Genomic DNA, 27,727 nt, shown 5'->3' with positions numbered 1-27,727 from the left:
TAAAACTAAGTTATCTTCAGCATTTGTCAGGTGGGGGGGCTTGGGTGGGGTTAAGAGAGCCTTAGAGCTTCCATTTACATCATGATAGACAATATTCGCCATCTGAAAAGAAAGAATCTGAGCGTGCACTTAAGAGCTCCCCAAGCATGACAGAAATGTTTTTGTGAGGCAAAAAACTTCTAAGGAGCCTCCTCCACTGTTTTGCTCCGAGTCCAGACTTTACAAAGATGGCCACATTTTTCAGAAAGCCCATCAGAGTTAAAACACCTGCAGTGACAGCACCAACGCAGATCTCATTGGTCTTGTTACCGAAAAGGCTTTTGGGGAAGGTCATGGTGGTGTCAGAACTGCACTAGTGGGGTTGACCATCTGTCAAGACTGCAGTGGGTACTACTAGTCATGCGAGACTTAAAACCAAGATAAATAGAAATCTAAAGAGATTGTCTAAATATCCCCACTGGAAGAGGCGATATTTAGTTTCCATCCTCAGTTTAAAACAATGTTTGAAAACATTGCAACAATGTAGTGCAGGGAATGACGAAGCAGACCGAGATCGGCAGAGAGCAGGTTGGCGGTCTAGTATTCAGCGGCACGCGATCGGCAGAGCCAACAACGTGCGCATTCCTAATTGGAACTGCGCACTTCAACTGTAGCTTTTCAGCAAGGAGAAGCATCTCCTTGATGCGCTTGGTTTTCTGTCATAAGAGACCAAGAATTAGCGCATTGTGTCTTGCCCAGAAGAAATTCAGAATCGCTGACAGAACAGAACGCGTGCGCAACGAGGGATTCAAGCCTTTACAAGAAAAAGAATTTCGGAAGACTTTGAGGAAGAACCAGAGTTCATTGAGCAAGCACGGAACTCTTCTTGTCAGAGCCTGGTATTTGAGGTGTCCATTAATTAAGCAGTCAAGGTACCGAACTTGTTTAGTGTATTTTGGAAGCTAACTCCTGGGCAATGATAGTTTAACCTTAGTTTACTCATAGTTAGGAATTGTAGTTAAGAAATTAGACGCAGGAATTGCTAATAAGGTAATCATTAAAAGAAGTTCAGTTGAAGAATTACAACACCTTCATAAGCAGTGACCAGGTAATTAAGGGAGCGTTAAGGTTTACAGGTTGGACTAGAACATATGCATGCATTTATCTCTAATGTCATGGTGTAATTGTTTTCAGCATAAAGACTGCTTAAGCAAGTACGGCTATCAACCGAGAGAGAAGCTAGAGCCAATGTCTTGTGGGTAATTACATTTAGAATTAGTTGTTAATGCACTTGAATAGTTTCTGGCAGTGTGTTTATATCTTGTGTCCTCTCCAGGTGCTGACCTAGAAGGTACCACACAACCATAGAGTGAAGAAGATAACAACTCTATAAGACAAAGGCAGTCTCTCTTTCCACTTCCCCTTTCCCCCCTGCTTAAGACACTACCTAGAGGAAATTTCAGGTGGTGGTTGAGGCGGTGGGGCAGAGGGAGCAGCATCGACTCCTGTGGTCACACGGCATCTGACAGATTGAAGTGCCATCTTGTCCAGCCGAGTCGATATGGCTGAGGGTTTAGACTTAAGTCCCTAGCGGGAGTCTTAGAAGGGTTGCAGAATCAGTTGGAACAGTCAGCTGAGGAAAACAGAAGTCTGAGGGAGGAGATTAAAAGGTCCCAGCAGGAGACTCACCAGATAAAACAAATGATGGAGGAGCTTCTAGCAGGAACAACTCCATTACCAGGGTTAGACCCAAGTCGTAGATCAGCAGCAGAAGTCGCTACCCAAGTCATACACTCTGTGGCACCGATAGTTCCTTTAGCCAATCCTGAGAGGTTTAGTGGAGATCCACAGAAAGCTCAGATATTTCTTACCCAGTGCTCCTTACATTTTCTATGCAGATCTGTAGTGTTTAAGGAGGATCAAGCAAAGATTGCATTCATGCTGTCCTACTTGAGTGGTGATGCTGCTGCCTGGTCGATGCCCTTGATCTCTCGCAATGATCCGGCTCTGTATGATTTCGAACTTTTTAAAAAGGAGTATTTGAGAATTTTTGATAGAAGAACAGCAAATCAAGCGACAGACAATTAACTGCTGGACCTTAAACAAGGGAACTGTGATCTTGTAGTCTACATACCGCAATTTAACAAACTAATAGTAGAGACTGACTGGCCTGAGGGTAAACGATGGGCCATATTTTACAGTGGTCTCAAGGATGAATTAAAAGATGCCCTCGCTCAAATTCCTAAGAGACCTCAGGAAATGTCTGAATTAATTGATCTGGTATTGCAAATAGATCATCGACTTTATGAGAGACGTTCTGAAAAGAAGAAAGAGTTCAGATCCTTCGTTCCTCGTCTAGATCGCATCAAGTCAGAAAGCACAAAAACCGACATAGGTTCTGGAGAGGAACCTATGCAAATTGGATCGATTAGAGGTCCTCTTACTAAAGAGGAAAAAGAAAAGCGACGAACAAAAAACTTGTGCTTGTACTGTGGGGATTCGGGACATTTCGTGAAAGAGTGTCCTAAAAAACCCAAAGGCAATTTGGGGTTAAAAGACAGATTTCATTGGGGTCCTCTTCTGGTCTCCTTATACGCGGACGATATCCTTTTATTTGTGCGGGAGCCTGCTACTAATCTCTCTCTGATTATTCGGAAGGTAGTGCGTTTTGGCGCTTTTCTGGTCTAGTTATCAATTGGACTAAATCTGAGATTTTTCCCTTGACGGACACTACCCTTCCATTCGCGCTGGACTTCCCCCACACATTACAAGCTACATGCTGGGCTTGGGAGTGACTTTGTAAATATCTGAAAGCAGACTATTTGTACTTCCCGCATTTGCCAATTCTTGAAAACCCCTGGTTGTCCCGACCATGGAAACCTTGACACGGCGTGCGCTTACCTGCTGTCGGCTTTGAACCATTGGAGATGTGTTTCGCGGGCGGCCAGATGCGCTCAATTGCAAATTTGAGAGAGGGTAGCGATATATCCATTTTGGACTGATATCTTGTGCATAGGACTCGGGCCTCGCAGGCTGCTGCAATACGGCCCTTGGCAGTGGAGCCACCCGCGTTTCCCCCTCTCTTTACAATAATCACGTCGCCCGACAGCACACACGTAGTCTCCAGACTGTATCATCTCGCACAGTAACTTCGTCCGAAAGTGGGAGGAAGGGTACGGGGGGCTTGGGAGAGGGACCTAGAACACGCTTTGCCAGACAGGACACTGGTGTATTATTGTGGGCAGATCCAACAAGCACAAGCTCCTGCACTTTAAATACATACATAGGGTCTATGTCACTCCCACACTTCTCGCAAAAATGGATCATACAAAGTGAGACAATTGCCAGAGGTGTGCGTTGGCAAAAACGGATTTCATACACTTGGCATGGAATTGCGCCCCCTGTGCTAGCATACTGGGAGGCTGTGTTTGGACACTTGACATCAATGGTTGAGGCTCAGCTGACTTCCTCCCCGCTGCTTGCACTGCTGGGGTATGTTCGACCACTTGTGGCTGGGATTTGACCCTTTGCTGCAATTACTCTGGTAATAGCCAAGAGGCAGATTTCCCTACACTGGGGTGGGTCCGCACCACCAACAGTGAAGGCTTGGCTAAAAGAATGAATGTAGTCCGACACCACCAGCAATACCTACAAGTCCCTATTACCTCATGCTTCTTGGCGGAAGAACATTTAGCAGCTGCTCTGCTCTTACTTGTTGCTCCACACAGAAATCACTGAGTGAGGTGCACTTAATTGCAAAAATAGATGCTATGTCAGCTAGCAGGTTATGACAAATGGAACTACTAATATCTAACAATGTATGTACCTGCATTTTTATTTGGTTACCATTGTTATATGAGCCACTGTTATTTTGCATGTCATTTCATATGCCAACACTCTGTTAACACACTCTGTATGTCATGCGTTGGGGCATTGGTTTTCTTTTGGAAAATGCAATAAAAACAAGTAAAAAAAAAATACAATGCGTCTTAATTGCTGAATACTATACATAATTACCTCAACATTGCAAATGTGACAACTGTATTAGCAAGGCAAAAATGATAACTAACTAATATACAACCAATATAGCTAATTTGCAAGACAGAACTAATCGCATCCTTTCCCTTGTCCACATTTAATCCCACTAAAGTTTACTCTGATTTTAGCATTTAAAAAAGGCTTCACAACTTACCAAAACTTGGCGTACGGATGCCCCTCTCCTCTCGCCCACCAATTACACTGAAGTTAACAGTGTAATTGGATTTTCCCGGAGTTGCAGGTTTAGGTGGTGGTGGTATTTTTGGTGGTACTGATTTTGCCTGTGAATTCCATGGCTGTCCTGCATTTTGTGGTGCGCTAACTTGCCACGTTTTTTCAACTTTTTGATGAGGTGCAGATTTCTCTCTGAAACCATCAGGTGGAAATCGAGGTGTAGTGCAGGCACCTAGAATATTACAAATATTGCATTAGTTAATCTGTTGAGAAAGGTTAATGTATGACTTTTTTTGCTACCGATAGGTTATTTAGAACATGATCCTCCTACCTAAAATAAGGCGCATGCTCGGATGTCAGCAAATCATTTTGAACATAGCTACTGTAAATAACATTTTGTCGAGGTTTCCCGATTCTCCCCTGACAGCAGTAATATCAGCTGAAATGCCACTGCCTAACCCTGAAGTATTAGAATGTGGCATTGTTCAGTGAGGAACTGTAATGAGTAACTTGTAGTAAAGTAAAAGGAGGAAGTTTAATTCTGAGAGTGAAGAATTTACTGGAAAAAAGGCGTCTGATTAGTGGGGGAAAGTGGCATTTGATAAGGGTGTATCAAGTGTATGGGGCCTAACTGCTTGTAAAGGGGCAAACCATGTCGAGGTAAGTAGGTAGGTAGAAGGCACCTCCTATACGGTTAGTGATAAGCTACTCAAAGAGAAGGAAAGAAGGTCATAGAGGTGAAAAAACATGTGAAAGAACAGCTATGTCATTTTCAAAAAAAGGATTATTTACGTTTAGGGTCAAATATGGACTCAAATAACACACAAGCGAATATTATAAGACATAATAAATATTCAAGTTATCTCTCCATCAGTTCCTTATACAAAGTCTCCACTGTTTGAGGAGTTGGTGCGCAACGTTTATGAAACACTTCTATGGCTAAATGCCCTAATTTTCCTTTAATGTCAATGTGACAAAATCAGCTGTTTTATATTCCATTTCCATATTGAGATTTTAAATGTATAAACATTTAGATCGTATTCATCCTCACACACTCTGATACTCCAACACTGTCAAAATGCATATGGGTCTACATTTAACAGTTTTATATAGTTCATTGATCACTAGTCCTTAAGTGCTTATCTTATCAGAAACAAAGTAGTTGTTAATGATAAGGTGCTTTAATTTTAGGTCAGATGAAATAATGCCCTTGTTCCTTGCAAAACACATACCTATTCCGTAAGAATTCATTTCTTTCACTCCCTCGCGTTTTTCAGTCCCAAGTCAAAGGTACAAATGAATGGCAACTTTTGGCTTCTGAGAAAGGAGACAACAAGGGCATCCCACACACGGAGAGCTATTACTCTCAATCACTTCTGTATATTTTCTACTCCGGTCAATTCTGCCATAAACTCACAAATAAATAAAAGCATCTTTAGTAATGATCTTTCTTTTGGATACTCTGTCTACGTGCAGATTTCTCACCTTTAGAGTCCCCTGCAGGCGCGAACTCGAATAAGAAAATCTGAAACTGCTGTCCCACGCCAGAAGGTATGCCCCAGCTCCAATCCTTCTCCAATGCCTACCCAGAAATGACATGATTCATGTACGCTGTCAGCACTCACCTTTTTCAATTAGAAGACAAGACTGACAAGACTGCCTGGAATGCAGAGCCGAAAGTCAGTTAGAACCTTATTCGCACGCCAAACTACTGGTTAGAATACAGAAGGGAGTGTGTTGGTGAGAAATCTGCAGGGAGGTAGAGTATCCAATAGACAGATCATTACCAAAGAGCAGACATTTATTCTTCTTATGAATACTTCTACATCAGGTTCCTCATCTCTAGAATCAATGCCAAAGAGATAATACATGGGGAGTTGGGTCTGCAAAGAGAATTCATCAAGAAGCCTTGCCGCAGAAATACAAAGAGTCGACGCTTACAGCTATTGGGGAAAAGGCAGTAATTTCAGGAAACTTCAATGTCACAAATTTTATGATGTCCTGGTCAGAAATAATACAAGACAGCATTAAAGAAATGGTCTTTACCCAGGTCAAATTTGCCCAACAGCCTCACTGACACTTTTGTTTTGTCAACATCTGTTTTATTAAACCCCCATGTAGGGGAACGCACAAGAAAAGGTGACACTTACACGGCGTTAAGCCTACAACCCTCAAGGGGCCGGCCGCGATATAACACTTGGTATACAATAGCTGCTGGTGTATGCAGGACCCGTAGTTTTTCCACTCGCGTAGCAATGTCCTGTTGGCAAACATCTCGGGCAGCCAGATGAAGAGAACAGTGCCCGCACTCGGTCCCGCCCAATTGTCACCATGCCTGGAATGCAGCCCAGAGGGTCGGGCAACAACAAATGGGGCAAACGAGGCCCAACAACAGACCAAAGCGGTCCAACACATATCCAGAGACTAAAGGAAGACAACAGAGAAAGTTGAGACAGAGTCCAGGGAGAGCAGAGAGAAAGGAGGGAGAGAGGCAGACAAGCTAGGGGGAGCGATAGTACCCAAGGAGTAACAGTCAGGAACAATCATCAGGACTCATAGTCACATCACCATGTCGGGGCAACAGGCCATCAATCTAGGGCGTTACGGGGGGTAAAGGGAAGCACAGCATCCTCCACTAAGCGCAGCGCTCGCAGCCTGGGGGGCATGTTTCTAGCATGTTCGCTTTTGCACAGATACATCACTAGGGGCCGCCAAACCTTCTCAAAGCGTATAGTGCGGGACTGTAGTCTCGCTGAGAGCAGTTCCATAGTGATGACCTGCCAGAGTCTCCCAAACCACGCAGCAAGAGGGGGAGTCTCCGCCTTTTTCCAGTACAGGGCAATAAGTTGTTTGGCAGCGCCCAGCATTTGTAACGCTACACTCCATTCATTACGGGTCAGGGCTAGCAAATTGGCAGGTTTGATTCCCAGCAACGCTGTACTGGCGGCATCATGCAATGGAAACCCCAAAACCCCCCTTATGTGGCTCAGTACCTCTTTCCAGAAGACGGCGATCAGAGGGCAGGTCCACCATATGTGCAGGAAATCCCCAGGCACATGTTGGCACCTCCAACAACCAGGAGCGGAAGAGGGGAACATTCTGTGCAGGCGCTGTGGTGTGTAATAACATTGTGTCATTACTTTGTACGCGTTTTCTTGCTGCGGTATGCTGTGGTATACTTTGGGGATGTCCCTCCAGAGGCGGGCCCACTGCGTCGGTAAAATATCCTCACCCAGTGTCGCATTCCATTTTTGCTGATACTGCTGGCAAGGGGGATCTGGAGGGTGTTGCAAAATGTGGTACATTCGAGAGATCAGGCCCTTCGTGTCGGTGCAAGAGCGTGCAAGACGCTCAAACTGGGTAAAGATCCTAGTGGCCCCTGGATATATTGCGTCCGACAAGGCCCAATGATGCAATTGGAGAAATTGTAGCTCAGCTTCCGGCGGGAGTCGGAATTCCTCTCTACAATGGGCGAAAGTCTTGAGGGTGCCCCCATCAAAGAAATCACCCTGCGACCATTTACGTAAAGCAGTAGTATGATTAGCCGGAGGGGACCACAGGTTATCCTCGATAGGAGTATGCGGTGAGGGAAAAGTCGTGAGACCTCTCCGTACCGCTGTCCTGTCCCACACATTCAAAACCGTTTTCGTGGGCACCGCCAGATACGCACTAGGGGACCGCCCCGCTTTATGAGTCCAGGCCAGATTCCAGATAGTGCGGCCCGTGACCGCCCGGTCCATATGGAGCCACCCCTTCTCACTCCTCCTGGTGCCCCAATCAATCACAAACCGCAAGTGGGCGGCCCAGTAATAGTCGACGAAATTAGGGCACGCAAGGCCGCCACGGTCTCGCGGGGCCATAAGAAGTGCCTGAGAAAAGCGGGGTCTCTTACCTCCCCATATAAACTTAGTGCAGTCCTTTTGCAGGGCTCGGATGCTCGGTAGAGGGATAGGTGTGGGGAGGCATTGGAACAAGTACAAGAGCTTGGGCAGAATAGACATTTTAATAGCGTTCAGCCGTCCCAGCCACGAGGGATTAAGTGGCCTCCAGCGTCTCAGGTCCTTAAGGATGGATTTACGGCAAGCTGCCCAATTAAGTGCCGACCAATCCTCCAGGGAGGGGGGTCAGCGACATGCCAAGATATCGAATATGACGAGCAGTCCAGCGATAGGGGCACAACCGTTCCAGCAAGGGGACGTCAGCTGGGGGGATCGTAAGGTTAAGTACCCATGATTTATCATGGTTAATTTTCAGGCCGGAAGCGTCTTCAAAGGAGCTGAGCACTGCATGGAGTGCTGGCAGGGACTGTCGGGGTTCCGTGAGGGTAAGGATGAGATCGTCGGCGTATAGCGCCACTGTATGGGTCTGACCACCCAACGGAATACCGTGGATGTTCGGGTCACGCCTAATCATATCCGCCAAGGGTTCGACCGCTAGGGCGAACAAAAGGGGCGAGAGGGGGCAGCCCTGTCTCGTCCCTCTTCCGATGTCAATTGGAGCCGTCAATCCTCCGTTCACACGGACCCTAGCCTTAGGCGCAGCATAAGGTGCCATAATCCGAGCCACCATCAGTGGACCGAGTCCCATCTTACAAAGGACCGCTCGGAGAAACGACCAGTCCACACGTTCAAACGCCTTCTCAGCGTCCAACGAGAGGAGGCATGCCGGGATCCGCCAATGGCACGCCTTCCCCACCAAATGAGCAACTTTCCGCACATTGTCAGCTCCTTGGCGGCCACGGATGAAGCCCACCTGATGGGCTTCATCCGTGGCCGCCATCTTTTGGCCAGCATCTTGGTGTATATTTTAAAGTCGGTATTGAGCAGCGCAATCGGGCGATACAACGAGCACAGCGCAGGGTCTTTCCCAGGTTTCGGGATCAGGGCTATTTCGGCCATCCCCATGTCCGGGGAGGGGCCTTGACCGCCATCAAAAGAGGCAAGCAGCCGGAGCAGATACGGAGTCAGCTGATTCTGGAATATTCGATAGAAGGAGAGCGGCAAGCCATCAGGTCCCGGCGCTTTGCCCAGGTTCAGCTCCTTGATGGCCGAGGTCACCTCCTCCAGAGTCAGCGGTTCCTCCAGTCCTCCAGCCGTGAGGGTGTCTAGCTGCGTCCCGCTATAGTGCTCCAACACGGCCTCCGACGCGTCGGGTGCCGGTGGATCCGCCGTGTATAGTGAGGTGTAATAGTCGTGAAACGCTCCTAGCTTGTCCCCCGCCGTCATCGCCCAAGACCCATCGGGAAGCTTCACGTTCGCTATGTGGGATCTGGCCGCTTTGACCCTCAGTCGTCTCGCCAAGAGTTTCCCTACCTTGTCCCCTCCATCGAAATGTAGTTGCTTCAGAGCCAGAAGGGATCCCTCGGCCCTATTAGCACGCAATAGCCGCAGCTGGCCCCGAATATTTGCCAGATGTCTCCGCGTCTTCAAGGTGGATCCCTCCTGATCTCGCGTCACCGCCTCCCGCAAATCCCTCACCAAGCCATCCTCCACCGCCCTGCCCTCTCGTGCCCTTGCAATCGCGAGGGATGTAATGTGGCCCCGGATTGTGGCCTTAAAGGCGTCTCAGACCACCTGAAAAGGCGTCTCCGGGAGGTCATTGAACTCGAAATAGGAGGTAATGGCCGCTCGGATGTCTTCCACAGACACCGCATCTCTAAGGAGATGCGGGGGTAGATGCCACTTCCGCTCTCTGGGGGGACCAGTCCGGGGATCCCTGAGAAGGAGTTCCACATGGGCATGGTCCGATATGGATATGTCCGACATCCCAGCATCCACCACCTCATGAAGCAAATCATGGGACAGGAAGACATGATCAATGCGGGAGTAAGAACGATGGGCGCTCGAATAAAAAGAGTATTCTCTTTTATCCGGGGAGAAGTATCGCCATGCATCAAATAACCCTAGGTCTTCTATCTGTTTGCGAAGAGCCAGGGACATCGCCCCCGCCCCATGAAAGGAGCCCTCACTCCGGTCCATCCTTGGGCACCACACCAAATTAAAATCCCCCCCGAGGATAACAGAGGGCCCACCCCGAAGCACCTGATCGCGTAAGAGGTCCCGAAGGAAACGATCCTGTGCTTGATTAGGGGCATACACATTGCACAGCGTAAGGCGGCGAATTCCCGCCTCGACAGTCACCTTGAGGAAACGGCCATCACCACTTCGAAAGATCCTATCGGTACCTCGCCTGATGCCAGCTTTGCACAGAATCGCCACCCCGCCGTTTTCGTGGTTGCCACCGCCCAATATTGGAGAGGGTATCTGGGGTGCGCCATGCGCCCAGTATCTGCCTGGAGAAGATGGGTCTCTTGCAAGAAAACGATATCTGGGTCATGCCGCAAGATATAATGCCAGATCTGCCTGCGCTTATTGGGCGAATTAAGGCCCTTAACGTTAAGGGACAAGATCTTAAGGGGTCTATCCACCTTACTCGCCATGGCAAGGGATACTAGGATTCGCAATTATCGCCAACCTCCACACTTCACATACCACCCATACATCCCCGGCAGTGATCCCACCCTGCCCGACCTCACCCGTCCCCACGCCTACCCCCTCAGGTCCCATACAGAAGAAAAGAGAGGGAGGAAAAAAGAGAAAGAAGGGAAAAGAGAGAAAGAAGGGAAAAAAGAGAGTCGGATACAAAAACCAAACAGGCCACAGCCGTTGAGGCTGGAAGTATGAACCAAAAAGGCGTGGCCAACAGGGCCAGAGTTCGCTGTCCCCTGAATAGGGCATCCTACACCCTCGGGTTCGAATGTCCATCGGGATGTCACTCACCAGGGGGCAGCACCAGAGGGACATGGCTGACAGAGAGTACTAGGAGGTATGGAGCCCCCACCCTCCCAGGCCCAGCAGTGAGAGATCAGGAGCCCACCCGGGCCCACCCCCAAACTGACAACCCCCGGCCCGCTGGTGGAGCATAGAGCAACAGTACCTCGAGCTGATTGCAGTAAATGTCCCACCATCATCACGGCGCAGGGGGACGCTCCGTGGAGGAGCACTCCTCAGGGTCAGGGTCTGCCTCCTCCAAGGCTCTAATGTGGGCTATAACGTCCTGCCTGTGAGAAGTTGGCCTGATATGCAGTGCTCACTATTCTAGTGATCACTATGTATCAGTCCAAACAACCCTTATTGATGATTGGTTGTAAGTCAACCTTATAGACCAGCTATCCTAGTAGCATGGATACGAGCAGTCTAAGGCTAAGACTCTAGAGGGCGTGTTAAGCCAGCTGTTTTACCATCACATTACCCCTTGAACACCAAGTGAAAGGACACCACACAAGTTGTTATCAAAAATAAAGTATATTTATTTATAACAGGACTACCCTGGCTCTTTATGAGACAGGGAGCTAAGCACACAACAAAACTCTTAAAGAAACACTGAAAGTCGCACAATTTACACAGATGCCCGAGGGGCACGAAAAACCATATACTATGAAAATGGGATGCGAAATTACTAGCAGGTAAGTAATACTTTTCTAGACTTTAGAATCGCTAGGCCTACAATACTAAACACTTAGGTTAGGAGCAGGAGGCCTGTGGACGTCGTGTGCAGAGTGGGAACTCTCACGCGTAAGGCGGGGAAAAAGTCTATGGATGCTAGCAATTGCAAAGTTACTGTTCTCGGGCGAACCCGACTAGGTGGGTCGAAAACGGGAGTGGATCCGAACACTTAGGGTGTTGGACTATGCTGGAGCACCGGAGTACTCAGTTTACCTAGCCCAGGGGCTGCGGCTGCATAGGGTTGAAGTTGCGTCGGAAACCCTCGTTGAAGAACCAGGAGCCTGAAGAAAGAAGTTGCTGGCAGGCGGCCAGTGAAGAAAGTTCGTGGAGATCCAAGCCTGGATCAGGGAAGAAGAAACCTGTAAGCAGAGGGGACCAAGTTCTGAATCACTAGCCAGTGATTTAGGTGGGCACCAGGATGGCACCGGACGAAGTCACCTCAGCCAGGTGAGTGGGCGCTGCTGGGCTCTGCAGTCTCTCGGACCAAGAGGCGTTGTCGGCGACCAGGATGGAGGTGCGAGCTGTCCCACGTAGGTACTTGCTGTCGACGTCGCTGGACCCAGGATTGGGGCAACAAGTCTTGGCAAATGCAAGGCCCACGCGGTGGACCTAAAATGGCGTCTTGAGTGGACCAGGAGGGTCCAGGGTGCTTCTCTGAAGAAGGGAAGCAAGGGCCAGTCTGGAGCAACCAGACCAGCAGTCTTTGTCGTCGTGGAGCGTCGTAAAAGGGCGACTAGCCAACGGGCAAGTGACCGGGACAACGCGGTGAGCAGCAAAGAGCAGAAGGGCCCCACGCAGATCTCGTGGAGGCAGGGGGGCAGAACTTCGGTGCTGGAGCTGCTCAGGGTCGGGGCTTCTCTCACCCCAAAGCACTCGGTCGAGGGTCACTCGGTGGTCGTGCTGGACAAGCGTCGTGCAGTTCTGAAGATGGCCGGTCCCTCGAGGTCTCGTCGCACCCACGGATCACAGCTGGGCTGATGATGTAGGTTGAGGTCAGAGGTGCCAGGGAAGCCGGTTCTCGTCGTGCTGGAGCAGTCTTGATCCGAAGGAGAGACTGGCAACAAACCGCGATGCTTGGTTGGTGCCTGCTGCTGCAGGGTGACTACTCCTTAGTCACAAGGGAGAAAATCTTGAGAAGAGTCTTGAGTTCTTCTTGTAGAAGGTCGGTTCAGGATTCAAAGATTGATCTAATTTGGAAGGGGGCCTGCTCCTACCTTTATCCTGAAAAAGGGGGCTGGCACGCGACTAAGTCCTGCCCTATGGGTGGGACCAGGAGGGGGGTGGTTACACCCCTCTCCTTTGGCGGGCTTTCCCCAGCTCAGGGTCTGGTGTGCCCCTGGAACTGGTTCAAGCCGGCCTATGCACAGTGAGCACCGGGGTGCCACTTGCAGTCACCTTCCTCTAAAGCCCTGCCTACCTAGAATACACAAAACCCTGTCTGGGACGGTGCTGGCACCGCCCCTGGCAGGAAACCCTTTGTCCTTGCCTCCTGCTCTGGGAGGACTCCCAGCAGCAGGAGGGCAGACTTGTGTCTCGGTGGCAGCATCCATTTTGTGGATGCTAAGGCTCTGTCTGACTTTAACCGGGGTTACAGGTTACCAACATGTCGTGTCCCTCTAGAAGGGTGGAATGCTAACCCCGTCGCCAGAATTGGCGAGGGATTAGTATTCCAATTCGTATGACACCTTACTCGACATGTTTTGATAAAGCGATACCAGAGTTGGCATATAACCGCGAGGATTATAATGCACTTAAGAGTATATGGTATGCGATATCATGAAAACGGCTAAGGGATAGATCCCGAAAGCCGCAGACAGGCTCAGCTCATGCCAGAGCACCATCTCACACGATTCCAAGCACTCTGCCTTCAGGATTGTCAAGGCCTGCCATAGGAGTGACTGATAGGAGATCTGTGTGTCCATTTTAAGTTTAGATATAGGTATACTATATCTAAAGCAAAGGGTGAGTACACCACTTTGCCCCAGCTGTCAAGCAGCCAGTTGTGTCTGTTTGGTTAGTCAGCCCAGGGGTGGCATAATACATGCTGCAGCCCCTGGGAGATTTTTGGGTGCACCTCAGCCCTGGGTACAGGGACTCAGAGAGGGCCCAGTGCCAATTCAGTACCTGGGTACAATTTGGAACAGAGAGAACAGCTAGGCTGTGGGTCTGATTAGCAGGCCCACAGCCAGGGAAGTCGTAAACCAGTGAAGCAAAAAGCAAAAAATCTGGGTGATCATAGGATTGCAGACCCTACTCTCCTACACTGCCGAGCTTGGCTGTTCGTAGGCACATCAGCAGGCGGTGTACGCCGTCTCCGCGGCACCGTGGTCCAGTCCGGCCCAGATGGCGTTCTCTTGCGGGATGAATGCTTAGAAGGACTCTCTGGAGGAGAGCCCGAGATTTTGAGAAGTCTCGCCGCCTCCTCGTACGATCGCAGAGCTTTGCGTCTCCCCTCCCACTGGAAGATAAGTGCAAATGGATGGCCCCATTGGTACGGAATGTTCATATTTCGCAGCTTCTCCGTCACCGGGCAGAAAGCACGCCGCCGCTTCAGGGTGTTGGGCGCAAGGTCCTGAAAAATTTGGATCTTGTGCCCCTGGTATTGCAAGTCCGGCTTGTCCCTGGCGCATTTCCAAATCTCTTCTTTCTCCACAAAGAAGTGCACCCTCGTAAGAATATCCGGGAGGAGGCCCGATCTCCCAGCAGGGGCCGCCACCCGATGTGCACGGTCGAGAGTGGGGGGCGACACATCCTTGTTACCTCGCACCTCATGAAGTAGCTGCGCCACATATTCCAGCACATCCTTCCCTTCCGCTCCGAGTGGCACGCCGCGAATACGGAGGTTGTTGCGCCGGCCCCGGTTTTCCAAATCCTCCTGCTCGATCTGGAGTTCACTGTTCTGCTCTTCCAGGGCCGACAGGCGCTGCCACAAGTGTTCCTGGTCCTCCGTGCGCGTGTCCATAGTCCGTTCCAGACTATCCACTCGATCTCCCAATTCCACGACCTCCCGCTTGAGTTCCGTGACGCACGATTGCACCTCCGTTCTCAGGGATCCAATCTCTGCCTTGAGTTCGGACATAAAGCTGGCCAAGAACGCCTGCGTAACTGGTGGGGAATCCACCGATCCCCTGGATGGGCCCTCTCCAGCCGCTGACGCCCCCGTCTTGCCCCACATGGCTGTCACAGGATTATCTTTGGGGGCCGCCGTCTGATCCGTCCTAGCGCCTCTGTTCGTGCGCGTCATCGTCCTCGTAGGCCCGGGGAGGTCGTCTCAGGCCGCAGAGTGTCGCCGTGGATCGGAGTCTCCGTCCGAAATCGCTCGTGGGATCAAGGCCCGGAGAAGGGGCCAAACTCTGTCCGCAGGACCCACCTGGCAGCAGCACCCTACAGCCGATCACACCAACGCAGAACGAGGCCTTTGCTCCAGCCCCACAGTCCGTGGTCCAGGCTGAGGATCCCGTTGCTCATCTTTGCAGATGATACATTAATTCTCTCTAAGACCCGTAGTGGTCTTCAAAAGGCGATCAATAGATTTGAGGATTTCTGTAAAACAAATGAACTGCAAATCAATGTGAGCAAAACCAAATTTATGGTTTTTACTAAGAATCGTCAGGTTAAAAGTCATGTGAACATGAATGGTGTGGCACTAGAACAAGTGAATGTAATGACATATCTCGGAGTGACCCTGGATTATCGCCTATGTTGGAAGGTATACAACCTTTACCACGCAACTTTTACCACGACCTACCTTTACCACGCAACTTTTACAACGCAGGAACCTTGACCACGCATACCATTACAACGCTGGTATTTACAACGCAGGTACTTTTACAACGCATACCATTACAACGTAAGTATTGGTAAGTATATAATTTTATTTAAAATATTTTAGGTTTGGGTTTTGGGTAAATGGGTATTTTTAGGGTTCAGGGTCAGTTTTCAGTTTTTGGGTAAAGGGGTATTTTTAGGGTTCAGGGTCAGTTTTCAGTTTTTGGGTAAAGGGGTATTTTTAGGGTTCAGGGTCAGTTTGCAGTTTTTGGGTACAGGGGTATTTTTAGGGTTCAGGGTCAGTTTTCAGTTTTTGGGGTACAGGGGTATTTTTAGGGTTCAGGGTCAGTTTTCAGTTTTTGGGGTACAGGGGTATTTTTAGGGTTCAGGGTCAGTTTTCAGTTTTTGGGGTGCAGGGGTATTTTTAGGGTTCAGGGTCAGTTTTCAGTTTTTGGGGTACAGGGGTATTTTTAGGGTTCAGGGCTGGGTTTGGGTTTTGGGGTTCAGGGGTATTTTTAGGTTTTAGGGCTGGGTTTGGGGGTACAGGGGTATTTTTAACATATATATTTAAAAATTAATAATTAAATATTAATATAAATAATTAAAATATTAAATATTAAAATAATTATTAATTAAAAAAAATATTATTAATAATTATTTTACCATATTATTTACTTACCTATACTTACGTTGTAATGGTATGCGTTGTAATAGTACCTGCGTTGTAAATACCAGCGTTGTAATGGTATGCGTGGTAAAGGGTCCTGTGTTGTAAAAAATGCGTGGTAATGGTCTGCGTGGTAAAAGTCCGCGTTGTAACGTCATATATCCATGTTGGAAGCCACAGTTGGAGGCACTCCATTTACGATCCGCCAGCCTAATGGGCTGCTTGATCCAGGAACATAGATTGTCCCTGACTAAAAGGGTTTCACCTGTATTAAAAATCTATAAAGCGAAGATTAATTCTGCAATTTTGTATGGGGCCGATTTATGGGGCCATACGGACCTCACACCCTTAGCTAGGGCCCAAAACAAATTTTTGCGTAAATGGCAGGCCTACCACTATCTTCTCCAATCAAACCACTTTTGATAGATATGGGTTGTAAACCGATAAAAGAAATGGCACAATATCGGCTTGTAGCTCTATGGAGACGGATCTGGACGTCTCTAGACCTGAGCCTCTTTGCTAATGAATTAGCAGAAGTGAGATCGATTAGGGGCTCAGGTAATATCCCATGGTTCCAGGAGGTGAAAACAATCCTAGAAAGCATAGGACTCAGCCAATTGTGGGCCAACCCAGGGTCTAACATATTTCCCTCCAAACAAGAATATAAACTGCTTTTTTGGGCTTCTGTTAGATCCCGCTCTGTTGTATTGTCAGATACACCCTCTCCAACAGGTTGTTTCTTGGCCCACAAACTGGATCCCGTATTTGAGATCTACTGGGATGTTATTACCAAGAGTTTGGACAAAAAATTATATCACCAGTTTAGAGTAGGGTCTCTACCTGTGAGGTCTTTTACCAAGAGATGGGTTGGCCACACAACTGAGTTCTGTTTTTGGTGTATTGACCAAAAGGAGAGTGTGGGACATCTCTTCTTGGCCTGTCCGGCTTACTCAGCAGCAAGGAAAAAATGGATTGGGCCCATAAGTCGAAAGCTAAATGTTGGAGGGTGTAATGAGGCACTCTTGGCTTTAAGAACAAACACCTCAGAGATCGTGGTTATTGGAGTAGCTAAGTTTCTAGGGTGGGCTTGGATTACTAGAGCTAGACACCATCTTGTACAGTGATTTTAACATTTCTACATGGTCTTTTTATTCATTCATATTGAGTCTTTAAAATTTGTTGTTTAATTCTTGTTTTAATGAATCTAATGAATTTTATCGAAGGAACTCGAGATGAGATTAATTGTATCGCCCTAAACACTATTTTGAACATATTATCTGGTCTTTTTTAATCTTGCCTGTAAATTGTCTTTTATGATGTATTAATCGAAATAAAGACGTATGAACTGAACTGGTTTGCCATGCCCCTAGGGCACCATTGTAATTTTGTGCAACTTGTCGTATTTTTCAAAAAGATTGTCATGAAAGAGGCCTTGCGCCACGCCCGAGTTCAGACGCCATTCGTGATCCATCATGCACCGACGGCTGAGTTCGTCCGCCCTGGCGTTCAAAGAACCTGCCAGGTGTTGAACCACCAGGGCCACGCCCTGCTGTTCCAGCCACTGCCAGAGGCGCAGAGCCTCCTGGCAAAGGGTCCACGACCACACCCCGCCCTGTTTGTTGCAGTACCACATGGCGGTGGTGTTGTCCGTGAACACCTGCACTACACTCCCCCGGACAGAGGGGATGAATGCCTTCAGTGCTAGACAAATCGCCCGCAGCTCCAAGAGGTTGATATGGAGCCGGGGCTCCGCCGGATACCAGAGGCCTCTGATGTCCGCCTCTCCCATATGGCCTCCCCAGCCCTGGAGGGATGCGTCCGTCACAACTACGTGCTCCGGCTGGGGAAGGGAGCGGGATCTGCCACTGACCCAAACGCGGTCCGTGAGCCACCACTGCTGCGGTCTCGCAGTGCCCTCCGAGATCAGGACATGGTCGGAAAGGTTGCCCTGATGCTGGGCCCACTGAAACTTCAGGTCCCACTGCAGAGCCCACATCCGCCACCGAGCGTAATGCACCAGAAGGATGCAGGAGGCCATCAGCCCCAGAAGACGCAGCGTCAACCTGACCGATACCACGGATAAAGGCTGAAAGAGTGGAATCAGAGCCTGAATATCCCGGACCCGCTGTTCGGGAGGATAAACCCGAAACTGCGCCGAGTCGAGAACCGCTCCAATGAAGAGGAGCTTCTGAGAGGGGCACAGGTGTGACTTTGGCACATTGATGGAGAACCCCACCTGATGCAGGAGGTCTGCCGTCGTCTGGAGGTGGCTGACGACTGTCTGGGGCGAGCCCGCCTTCAACAACCAGTCGTCGAGGTAGGGGAAGACTGAAACCCCTAACCTGCGCAGATGAGCTGCGACCACCACCATCACCTTTGTGAACACCCGTGGGGCGCTGGTAAGGCCGAAGGGGAGCACGGTAAATTGAAAGTGCTCGTGGCCAACCGTGAACCGCAGGTAGCGCCGGTGGGCCGGCAGGACGGGGATGTGGAAATAGGCGTCCCACAAGTCCAACGCTACCATCCAGTCTCCTGGGTCCAGGGCAGCTAGGACCTGAGCTAGTGTCAGCATTTTGAACTTCTCCTTCCGGAGGAAACCGTTGACGTTCCTTAGGTCCAAGAAAGGGCGGAGGCCCCCTTTGCCCTTCTTGGGTACCAGAAAGTAGTGGGAGTAGCAACCACACCCTACTTCTGGCCCAGGAACGCGCTTGATGGCCCCCTTGGCCAAGAGAGCCGTAACTTCCTCCTGCAGAAGTCGCAAATGATCCCCCGATACTCGGTGGCACTGCGGTGGCATGGCTGGAGGGGTTGCCTCGAAGGGGAGGGAGTAGCCCCTTCGGACAATTTGCAGCACCCACCCGTCCGACGTGACATTGCGCCAGTGGAAGAGGTGATGGCGAACCCTGCCACCCACTGGCGTCACATGGGCCTGAAAACACGGACTAGGAAGGTTTTGAGGCAGGTGCTGCGGAGGGAGGTGTGGACTGGCCTCGCCGCTGTCCCCGACCGCTGCCACGGCGATTTCCACGGCCACCACCGCGCTGCTGAACATTCTGCGGTGCGTGGCTGGCAGCTCGTGTGGGGACGCCCCTTCCGTGGCCACGAAAGGAGCGAAAGGCACCCGATTGCTGGCGTGGGGCCGAGAGGCCCAAGGACTTGGCCGTAGCCCTGGAGTCCTTGAAACGCTCAAGCGCATGGTCTGCCTTGTCGCCAAAGAGGCGACGGCCATCGAACGGCATGTCCAGAAGAGTGGACTGGACATCGGCCGAAAAGTTGGCGGTCCTCAACCAGGCGTGGCGTCGAACCGCCACCGTGGTTGCCATTGCCCTGCCCAGTGAGTCCGTGGTATCCAGCCCACATCGGATGGAATATCGCACTGCATCTCGACCCTCCGCAAGGGCTTGGGCGAGTTTAGCCCGGACCTCCTCCGGGCATTGTGGCAGCACCTCCGCGACCGTATCCCACAGGGTGTGGGTGTAGCGGCCCAAGAGGCATGCGTTATTGACAGACCGCAGTCCCAAACTCAAGGACGAGAACACCTTCTTCCCGAACTGTTCATACCTCTTGGATTCCCGATCGGGCGGGGCCGTCGGGAATGCGGTCTGGGAAGTAGAGGCCTGGATGACCAGGCTCTCGGGGTGGGATGGGTGGACAAAAAGCATGGGTCGCCCGGGGCCGGGCGGTAGCGTCTGGCCACGTTCCTATCAACAGGCGGACCTGAGGCGGGCTTGGACCAAGTGCCCACAAGAACGTCACACAAGGCCTCATTAAACAGCAGCAGTGGCTCACTGGAGCTTAACTGCGGTTTAAGGACCTCAGTGAGGAGGTTAGTCCTCACGGCCGCGACGGGGAGCTCAAGGCCCAAGGCCTTGGCCGCCCTCGTCAACACTACACTGTAAGCAGCCCCCTCCTCCGTAGCCACGGTGGGAGGGGAGACAAATCCAGTGTCTGGCGAAGTGTCAATACCACAGGCCTCCCCAAGCTCATATGTCCAGTCCTCTTGAGACTGGCATTCCTCTGCCAGAGGGTCAGCAGACCCCTCCCAATCTCCCTCGTCACCCATCTCCTGTAGAACAGGTTCAACAGACGGGGCCTCCTCATGGAAATAAAAATCTCCAAAGGCCATCGGAAGCGGCGCCCAACGGCGCCGTTCCGGCGCCAGAGTCGGACCGAAGGGAACATTGGGGACGGCGTCCACAAGGGGCGCCGGGGGTGACACCCGTGGGGCCGGGGCCGGTGAGGTCGTGAGGTCGACCGGCGACGACCCGGATGCGGATCCGGTGAGGTCCTGCGGCGCCGGGACCGAAGTCGCCGGCGGCGCCGGGGCCGAAGCACCCGACGGAGTCGAGGCCGAAGCACTCGACCAGCTAGGGCCTCCGAAGGCGCCACGGGACCCGACTGAGGAGGGAGGGACCTCATGGCCATGAGGTACCGCTCGATCTCCTCCGGCGTCGCGCCATGCCCAGGGACCCGAAGGTGTGGGGCAGGTGGCGAAGCCTGCAACTCAAGCGGAGCCGTGTGGGTGGTGTCACCCGAACCCCCGGCCGCATCGCTCGAGCGTCGGGGTGGGTCGAAGGAACGATGGCGCCTCTCATGCCTCTTACCTGAGGACTTGGATCCCGATGACCGATGTCCACTCCCGGAGCTGCGAGGACTCCGACCTCGCGCCCGGTCCCTCGACCTCCCGTGGGACCGGGACCTGGAGCGGCGCGGGCCGACTGCCGTAGCTCGAGCCGCTTGCGGGACCGCTCCCGCCTAGCTTTCGACGTCAGGGCTCAGCAGTCGGAGCAGACACGGTCGTCGTGGTCGGGGCCTAAACACTTCAGGCACTGGCGATGGGGTCGGTAACCGACATCAGTCGGTCGCACTTGGAACAGGGTTTGAACCCGGGCATCCGTACCGGCACCGTCGGAGTCGAAGACTCGTACTAAAAAAGCGATCGAAAAGTTTAGTCAAAAAAGACTAAGGGGTAGAGCTTCTCCGGATCTGCGCTAGCTCGCGCGAAAAAAAGAAGAACTGACGTCAGCGCGCATGGGCGGTGTCTAAGTACTCCGACGACGTCATTCCGGCGCTAACGACGGACGCAGAGCCGCGGACGACGCCTAACGGCGCGCAGGAGTATTGCTACGCATAATTTTCCGGATCCAGTCTGACGCCTGGGGATATTCTAAGGTAAGGAATCTATCACTAACGTGTCTCTTTCAGATCCCCCAGGTGGTGTGAGTGCCCCCAAGAATTTGGGTGGTTTTACTTTGGGAGTTCCTGGGGACTCTGGCCTAACCAGGTCCCCTAACTTAGATACTCTTGTCTTTGAAAATGGCATGGGGTTTGCCAACTTCACTGCTTGTCCCAACACTTTGGGCAAGTACAGACAGGAGCCCCTCATCAATGGTCTGAAAGTTGAGGCCTATAGAGACACAGGGGCTAGTCCCCTCAAGGCAACTTATACCTGGTGCCACATACCAGGTGACAAACATTGATGGAGTGCAGAAAAATCATCCCAGGGCAGTGGTAAATCTCAGCTGGGGAGGTGTCACTGGCCCCAAGAGAGTGGCAGTGTCATCAAACTTGCCTGTAGATTACCTACTGGGGGATGATTTAGAGATCTCAGCCAGGGCTGAGGTAGAACAAGAAACCCATTCTAAAATGGTAAATCTTCCTGAACAGGTTAGGAGGGCTGTGCCAGTCTCAGCCCAATCTCAAATAGATTCCTTCCCTGAAAAGGTTAGCAGGGCTGTGATGGTAACAGCCCATACCCAAACTGAGTCCCTTCCTGAAAAGGTTGGTGGGGCTGTGATGGCCACAGCCCAAACTCAAACTGATTCCTGTGTTGTGAAGCCTGAAACTATGGATCACTCCACACAAACAGAGAGCATTGAGGAGGAAGAGAAATCTCCCTCCCACCAGACATTAGGAAAGGATCAGCCTCCTCAGGGAACTGATCTTATACCTTGTGAAGAAACTGCCCCAGGGGTAGTCAGGCCTAGCCTGGCAGAGCCCCTGATGTCAGTGGACCATTCCAAGGTGGGACCCAGTCTGGAGCAGGTAACCTGCCACCTCTCTACCCAGCCTCAGTCAGCCCAGGGCTACAGAGGTCAAGGAGGCAAGGGAGCCCCAAAGGGCCCCCTGTCCAATAAAACAACCCCATCATCAGATTAGGGACACCAAAGCTAGCAGTCCTAGCAAGGTGAAAAAGTTAGAAACTCCTGAGGGATCTCCCTTAAACTTAGTTAGGGACCTCCCCCAGATGGACTCTGTTGGGCACAGCCAAACTTGGGACCTAAGGGCCGCAGACCGGACCTGTCCCTCCAGTAAGCCAAACAGAGGGACCCAGCCTCCAGCTTTAGGTAGCCAGAGGTTGACCCTGAGAGCTCAACACAACTCAGTCGTGGAAAGAAAGGCCTATATGGTGGATGATGATTGGAGGAAGCTGAGCCCAACATTAGTGGAGCCTCACTTCAGTACTCCATCTCAGCACCAGCCTTTTACTTTGCCAAAATACACCACAGGTAGAGATTCCATATGGTGGAGACCCTCTGATACCCTTAGGGTGAGGGATTGCTTAGTGGACCATGAGATAGGGGGTAACCATGCCAGTGCTGGTACTTCCTTATATGGCCACTTAGGCAATATAGGCTTACCTGGTCAAGGATAGCCTTATCTCCTTTCGTTTGGGGGGGGGGGGGGGGGGTTATGTAGGAAGGTGGAAATGTGACTATGGTTACCCCCAACTTTTTGCCTAGTGTTTTGCTGGTTTTTTACTTAGTTGGCCTGGGATCCTGCTATTCAGGACCCCAGGCTTCCGGCTCTCTCTGTTAAAATGGACTCCATGTACCTTAGGTACATATCTAATTGGATACTGGGTCACCTTATCAGTCCCTATACAGTGTACCTTAGGTACCCAGGGCATAGGTGTACCCAGGGCCTACCAGGGGCTGCAGCATGTATTATGCCACCCCTGGCTGGCCATCCAAACTGACACAACTGGCTGCTAAGACAGCTGGGGCAAGGTGGTGTAATCACCCTTTGCTATAGATATAGTATACCTATATCTAACCCCAAAATGGACACATATACTCCTATCAGTCACTCCTATGGCAGGCCTTATCAATCCTGAAGGCAGAGTGCTTGGAATTATGTGAGATGGTGCTCTGGCATGAGCTGAGCCTGTCTGCAGCTTGCGGAACCAAGTCCTAATAGCTGTTCCATGATAACGCTATACCATATACTCTTAAGTGCATTATAATCCTCGCGGTTGAATGCTAACTCTGGTATAACATTATCAAAAAATGTCAAGTAAGGTTTCATACGAATTGGAATACTACCCCAATTCTGGCGACGGGGGTAGCATTCCACCCTTCTAGAGGGACACGACATGTATGTAACTGTGAACCCCGGTTAAAGTTAACTCGAGCCTTGGCATCACAAAATGGATGCTGCCACCACAGACACAAGTCTGACCTCCTGCTGCTGGGAGTCCTTCCAGCGAGGGAGGCTTGGACAAAGGGTTTCCTGCCTTGGGAGGTGCTAGCACCACCCCAGACAGGATTTTGTGTATTGGGTAGGACAGGCCTGAAAGGAATGAGACATGCCTGGGGCACACAAGGTGCCCTGTGCATACACCGGTTCAAACCAGTTGCTGGGGCATCCCTGCCCCAGCTCTGGCGCGAAAACCGGACAAAGGTTAGGGGGTGTAACCACCCCCCTTCCTGGTCCCACCCATGGGAGGTACATAGTCACTAGTGCAGCCCCCTTTAGGAAAATAAAGGTAGGAGCTGGTCCCATTCCAAATTAGATTACCCTGAACAACTTTACAAGAAGAAACTCTGGACTTCGACGTTCTGCTCCACAGAAGACTGAAGAATCTCCCTTGTGGGCAAGGAGTGTCCACCCTGCAACTGCAGGCACCATCAAGCGTCCAGCGGCTTCACTTTGTCGTCTTCCCTTGAGGATCCAGACTTCAGAGCCCGACGAGACCCGGATTCCCAGACCTGTCCGACCTCAACTCACATCTGCAGCACAGCTGAGATCCGTGGGTGCGACGAGACACGTGGGACCGGCCATCTTGAAAGAACCTGCACTTCACTTCCAGCATGACTCCCGAGGTAAACTCGACCAAGTGCTTTGGGGATTGAGAAGCCCCAGCCCCGAGCAGCCCCTGCACCGAAGATCAGCCCTCCAACTTCCACGAGATCTGCGTGGGGCCCTTCTGCTTGTTTGCTGCTCGAAGCGTTGTCTGGTCACTTGCCGGCTGGCTAGTGACCTCCTAGACGACGAACTTTGAAAACTACACTGCTGGTCTGGTTGCTCCAGACTGGCCCTTGCTCCCTTCCAAAAGAGGAGCACCCCGGACTCTCCTAGTCCGCACCAGACGCCTTTTTCACTCACCGCGTGGGTTGCCTTTGCCAAGGCCTGTTGACGCCGAATCCGGAACAGACACCGCCGACAGCGAGAGCCTGCCTGCGTGGGACAGCTCGTACCTCCATCCTGGTCGTTGAAGACGCCTCCTGGTCCACATGGCTGCAGAGTCAAGCATCCACTCTTCACCTGATCGCGACAACGACATCTGGTTCCTTCCTGGTTCCACTCCAGTCACTGGCTAGTGACTTTGAACATTGTCCCCTCTGCTTTCAGGTCTTCAGCTTTCCTGATCCACCCTTGGATCACACCGGACATCTTCCTCCTGGTCGCCTGCAGCATCTTTTCTTTCAGGCTCCATAGACTTCAACGCAGAAACCCGATACGACTTCGCACCTATGCACCCGCAGCCCGTGGGTGAGGTAACAAGAGCATTTCGGTGCTCAAGGGTAGCTTGACTCTCCTAGTGTCTAGATTCACAGTCGTTTTAGTCCTAACCAGTCAGGATTGCCCGTACTCACCTTTTTCTTGAACTATACTGTCCATAGACGTTGTTACGCATCCCGCGTGTGAGTTCACACTCTGCACCCGCGTCCCGTGGACCTCCTATTACTTACCTAAAGTTAGGATAGCGTAGTCCCAGCGGTCCTACAGCCTCTGGACAGCTACATTTCTTCTATCGACTTCCTTATACCATTTACTTAGTATATGGTTTGCCGTGCCCCTAGGGCACCATTGTAATTTTGTGCAACTTAACGTTTTTTTCCTAAGAGATTGTCATGTGCTTAGCCCTCTGATCTCAAAGAGTTCAGAGGTGTTTGTTACTGATAAATATATTGTTTATTTTCATAACAACCTGTGTGGTGTCCTTTCATCTGGTATTCAAGGGCTTATATGTGGTAAAACAGCTGGCTTCACATGCCAAAAGAGTTTAGCCTAAGACTGCTTTGTCCATGCTACCATTAGGATAGCTAGTCTATAAGGTTGACTTACAACCAATCAACATAAGGATTGTTTGGACTGATACAAGGTGATCACTAGAACTAGTGAGCATCATATATCAGGCCAACTTCTCACACATATTATAAGTTGCACAAATACAGTTCTGCCCCAGGGGCCTCACAAACCATATACTAAGTAAGTGGTATAAGAACCACTTCAGGAATAGTGAATAGGCCCAGGAAATCGCTGGGGCTATAGTGAACAACCAAAGATTAGGAAGTAGACGACCCATGGGAGACGCGTGCAGTGTCTAAAAACAGCCGCAAGTTACCATTGACTTATAATTGAGAACGAAGAAGTTACAAAGTTACTGTTTTAGGGCACTTCCGGATGGACTACGACAAAACCCCTTTTAAACTAGGACACTTGGAGAGTCAATACCCACGGGAGCACCGGAGTACTCGAGTTACCTCACCCAGGGAAGCCGGTGTCTTTTCGTTTCGGGTTTCGTCAATGCTTTCAATGGAGATCTGCAAAAGAAGTGCTGCAGGCGGCCAAAGCAAGAGTGCCCGGGTGGATCCAAGGGTAGATCGAAGAACTGAAGAACCTGAAAGCAGAGAGGACAGAATCTGGGTCACTAGACAGTGACCAGGAAGGAACCAGGCGATGTCGCGATGATCTCAGGTGAAGAGGTGAAGCTGGTCTCTGCAGCCACGAGGACCAGGAGGTGTCGACGACGACCAGGAGCTGGATTCGAGCTGTCCCACGAAGGATCTAGTTGACTGCGGTGTCGTTATCTTGTTTGGACCCAACAAGCCTTGGCAAACGCAATCCACGCAGGAAGTGAAGATTGGCTTCAGGTCAGACCAGCAAGGTCTGGGGAGCTTCTCCTCTGCAGGGAAGCTGGAGCAAGCCTGGAGAAACCAGGAAAGCAGTTTAGTTGCAAAGGTTCGTCTTCGGAGGGCTCACTAGCCAACGGGCTAGCAACCGGGAAGACGCGTTGAGCTGAAAATGCAAGAGCAGGCCGCACTCGTGGAGTGTGGAGGGTTAAGCTTCAGTGCAAATGGCGCTCGGGTCTGGGGCTTCTCGTACCCCAATGGACAACTGCGAGGGTGCCTCTGTAGTTGCACAATTAGCAAAATGCAGGATGTCCAGGGTGTCCGGTCCCACGTCTCTCTTGTCTGCCACGGGTCTCAGCTTTGCTGTGGATGTGGGTCGGAGTCAGAGAAGTGTGAGAGTCCAGTTCCTGAGTCGCTGAGTCTTCGGGATCCGTCGGGAGCATCGACAAAGCAGACCGGCAAGTTACTGGTGGTGCCTGTTTGCACAGGGTGGTCACTCATTGACCACAAGGGAGATGTCTTTAGTCTTCTAGTCGGTATTGAATGTCGAAGGTTTCAGTGTTTCGTTCCAGGATAATCTAAAGTCCTGGGGACACAGCATCTATCTTTATACTAAGAAAATGGGCTGGATTACCTACTAGGTCCCTCCTATGGGTGGACCTGGGAAGTGGGTGGTTACACCCCTTTCCCTTTGTCCAGTTTGGCACCAGAGCGGGGCTGGAGTGCCCCAGCAACTGGTTTGAACCGGGCTATGCATGGAGCACCCTGTGTGCCCCAGGCAGTGTCTGGAAAAGCATCTTTCCATTCAACCCACCCTGCCCCAATACACTACAGGCTGTCTGGCGAGGTGCTAGCACCTCTCTCGACAGGAAACCTATTGTCCCGGCCTCCCTTGCTGGAGTTTTGCCCAGCAGAAGGAGGTAAGACTCGTACCTGTGGCAGCAGCATCCATTTTGGGGAAACATCCTTTACAACGCAACTTTTACCACGCAGTGTCTTTACGACGCAACTTTTACAACGCAATCCATTACAACGCATTGCGCTGGGGGGCGCTCTAGGATAGGGAATAGGTTTAATTTACTATCCAACACCTTCCCTACTATCCACCGGGACTGGAGTTGGAATAGTAAATTAAACTATTCACTATCCAGTGCCCCAAAGCACTATGCGTTGTAAAGGCATGCGTTGTAAAAACAGCGTTTTAAAGGCATGCGATGTAAAAGCATGCGTTGTAATGTCATACATCCTCCATTTTGTGATGCTGAGGCTCTGTTTAACTTTAACCGGGTAAAGCAGTAACATACTACATGTCTTTTCCCTCTAGAAGGGTGGAATGCTAACCCCGCCGCCAGAATTGGCGGGGGTGGGGGGGGGGGGGGTTAGGGTAGTATTCCAAAGTGTTTGACACATTACACAACATGTTTTGATAAAGCCAAACCAAAGTTAGCATTAACCGC

At 50.8% G+C, this 27,727-nt stretch overlaps 1 protein-coding gene across 1 annotated transcript in view; it reads right to left on the bottom strand.

The window, feature by feature from the left end:
• Positions 1-27,727, bottom strand: part of GAK (cyclin G associated kinase) — a 1,786,158-nt gene that overhangs the window by 186,989 nt on the left and 1,571,442 nt on the right. Inside the window, exon 25 of the mRNA XM_078676333.1 lies at positions 4,172-4,423. Within this exon, the coding sequence (XP_078532459.1) occupies positions 4,172-4,423 (252 nt within the window). The remainder of the gene's footprint in view (positions 1-4,171; positions 4,424-27,727) is intronic.

The sequence above is a fragment of the Lissotriton helveticus genome, chromosome 2_1 (genome assembly GCF_964261635.1).
Source record: "Lissotriton helveticus chromosome 2_1, aLisHel1.1, whole genome shotgun sequence".
Lineage (NCBI taxonomy): Eukaryota > Metazoa > Chordata > Amphibia > Caudata > Salamandridae > Lissotriton > Lissotriton helveticus.
Note: the sequence above shows the minus strand (reverse complement) of the source record. Positions and strands in the feature narration are given on the sequence as shown.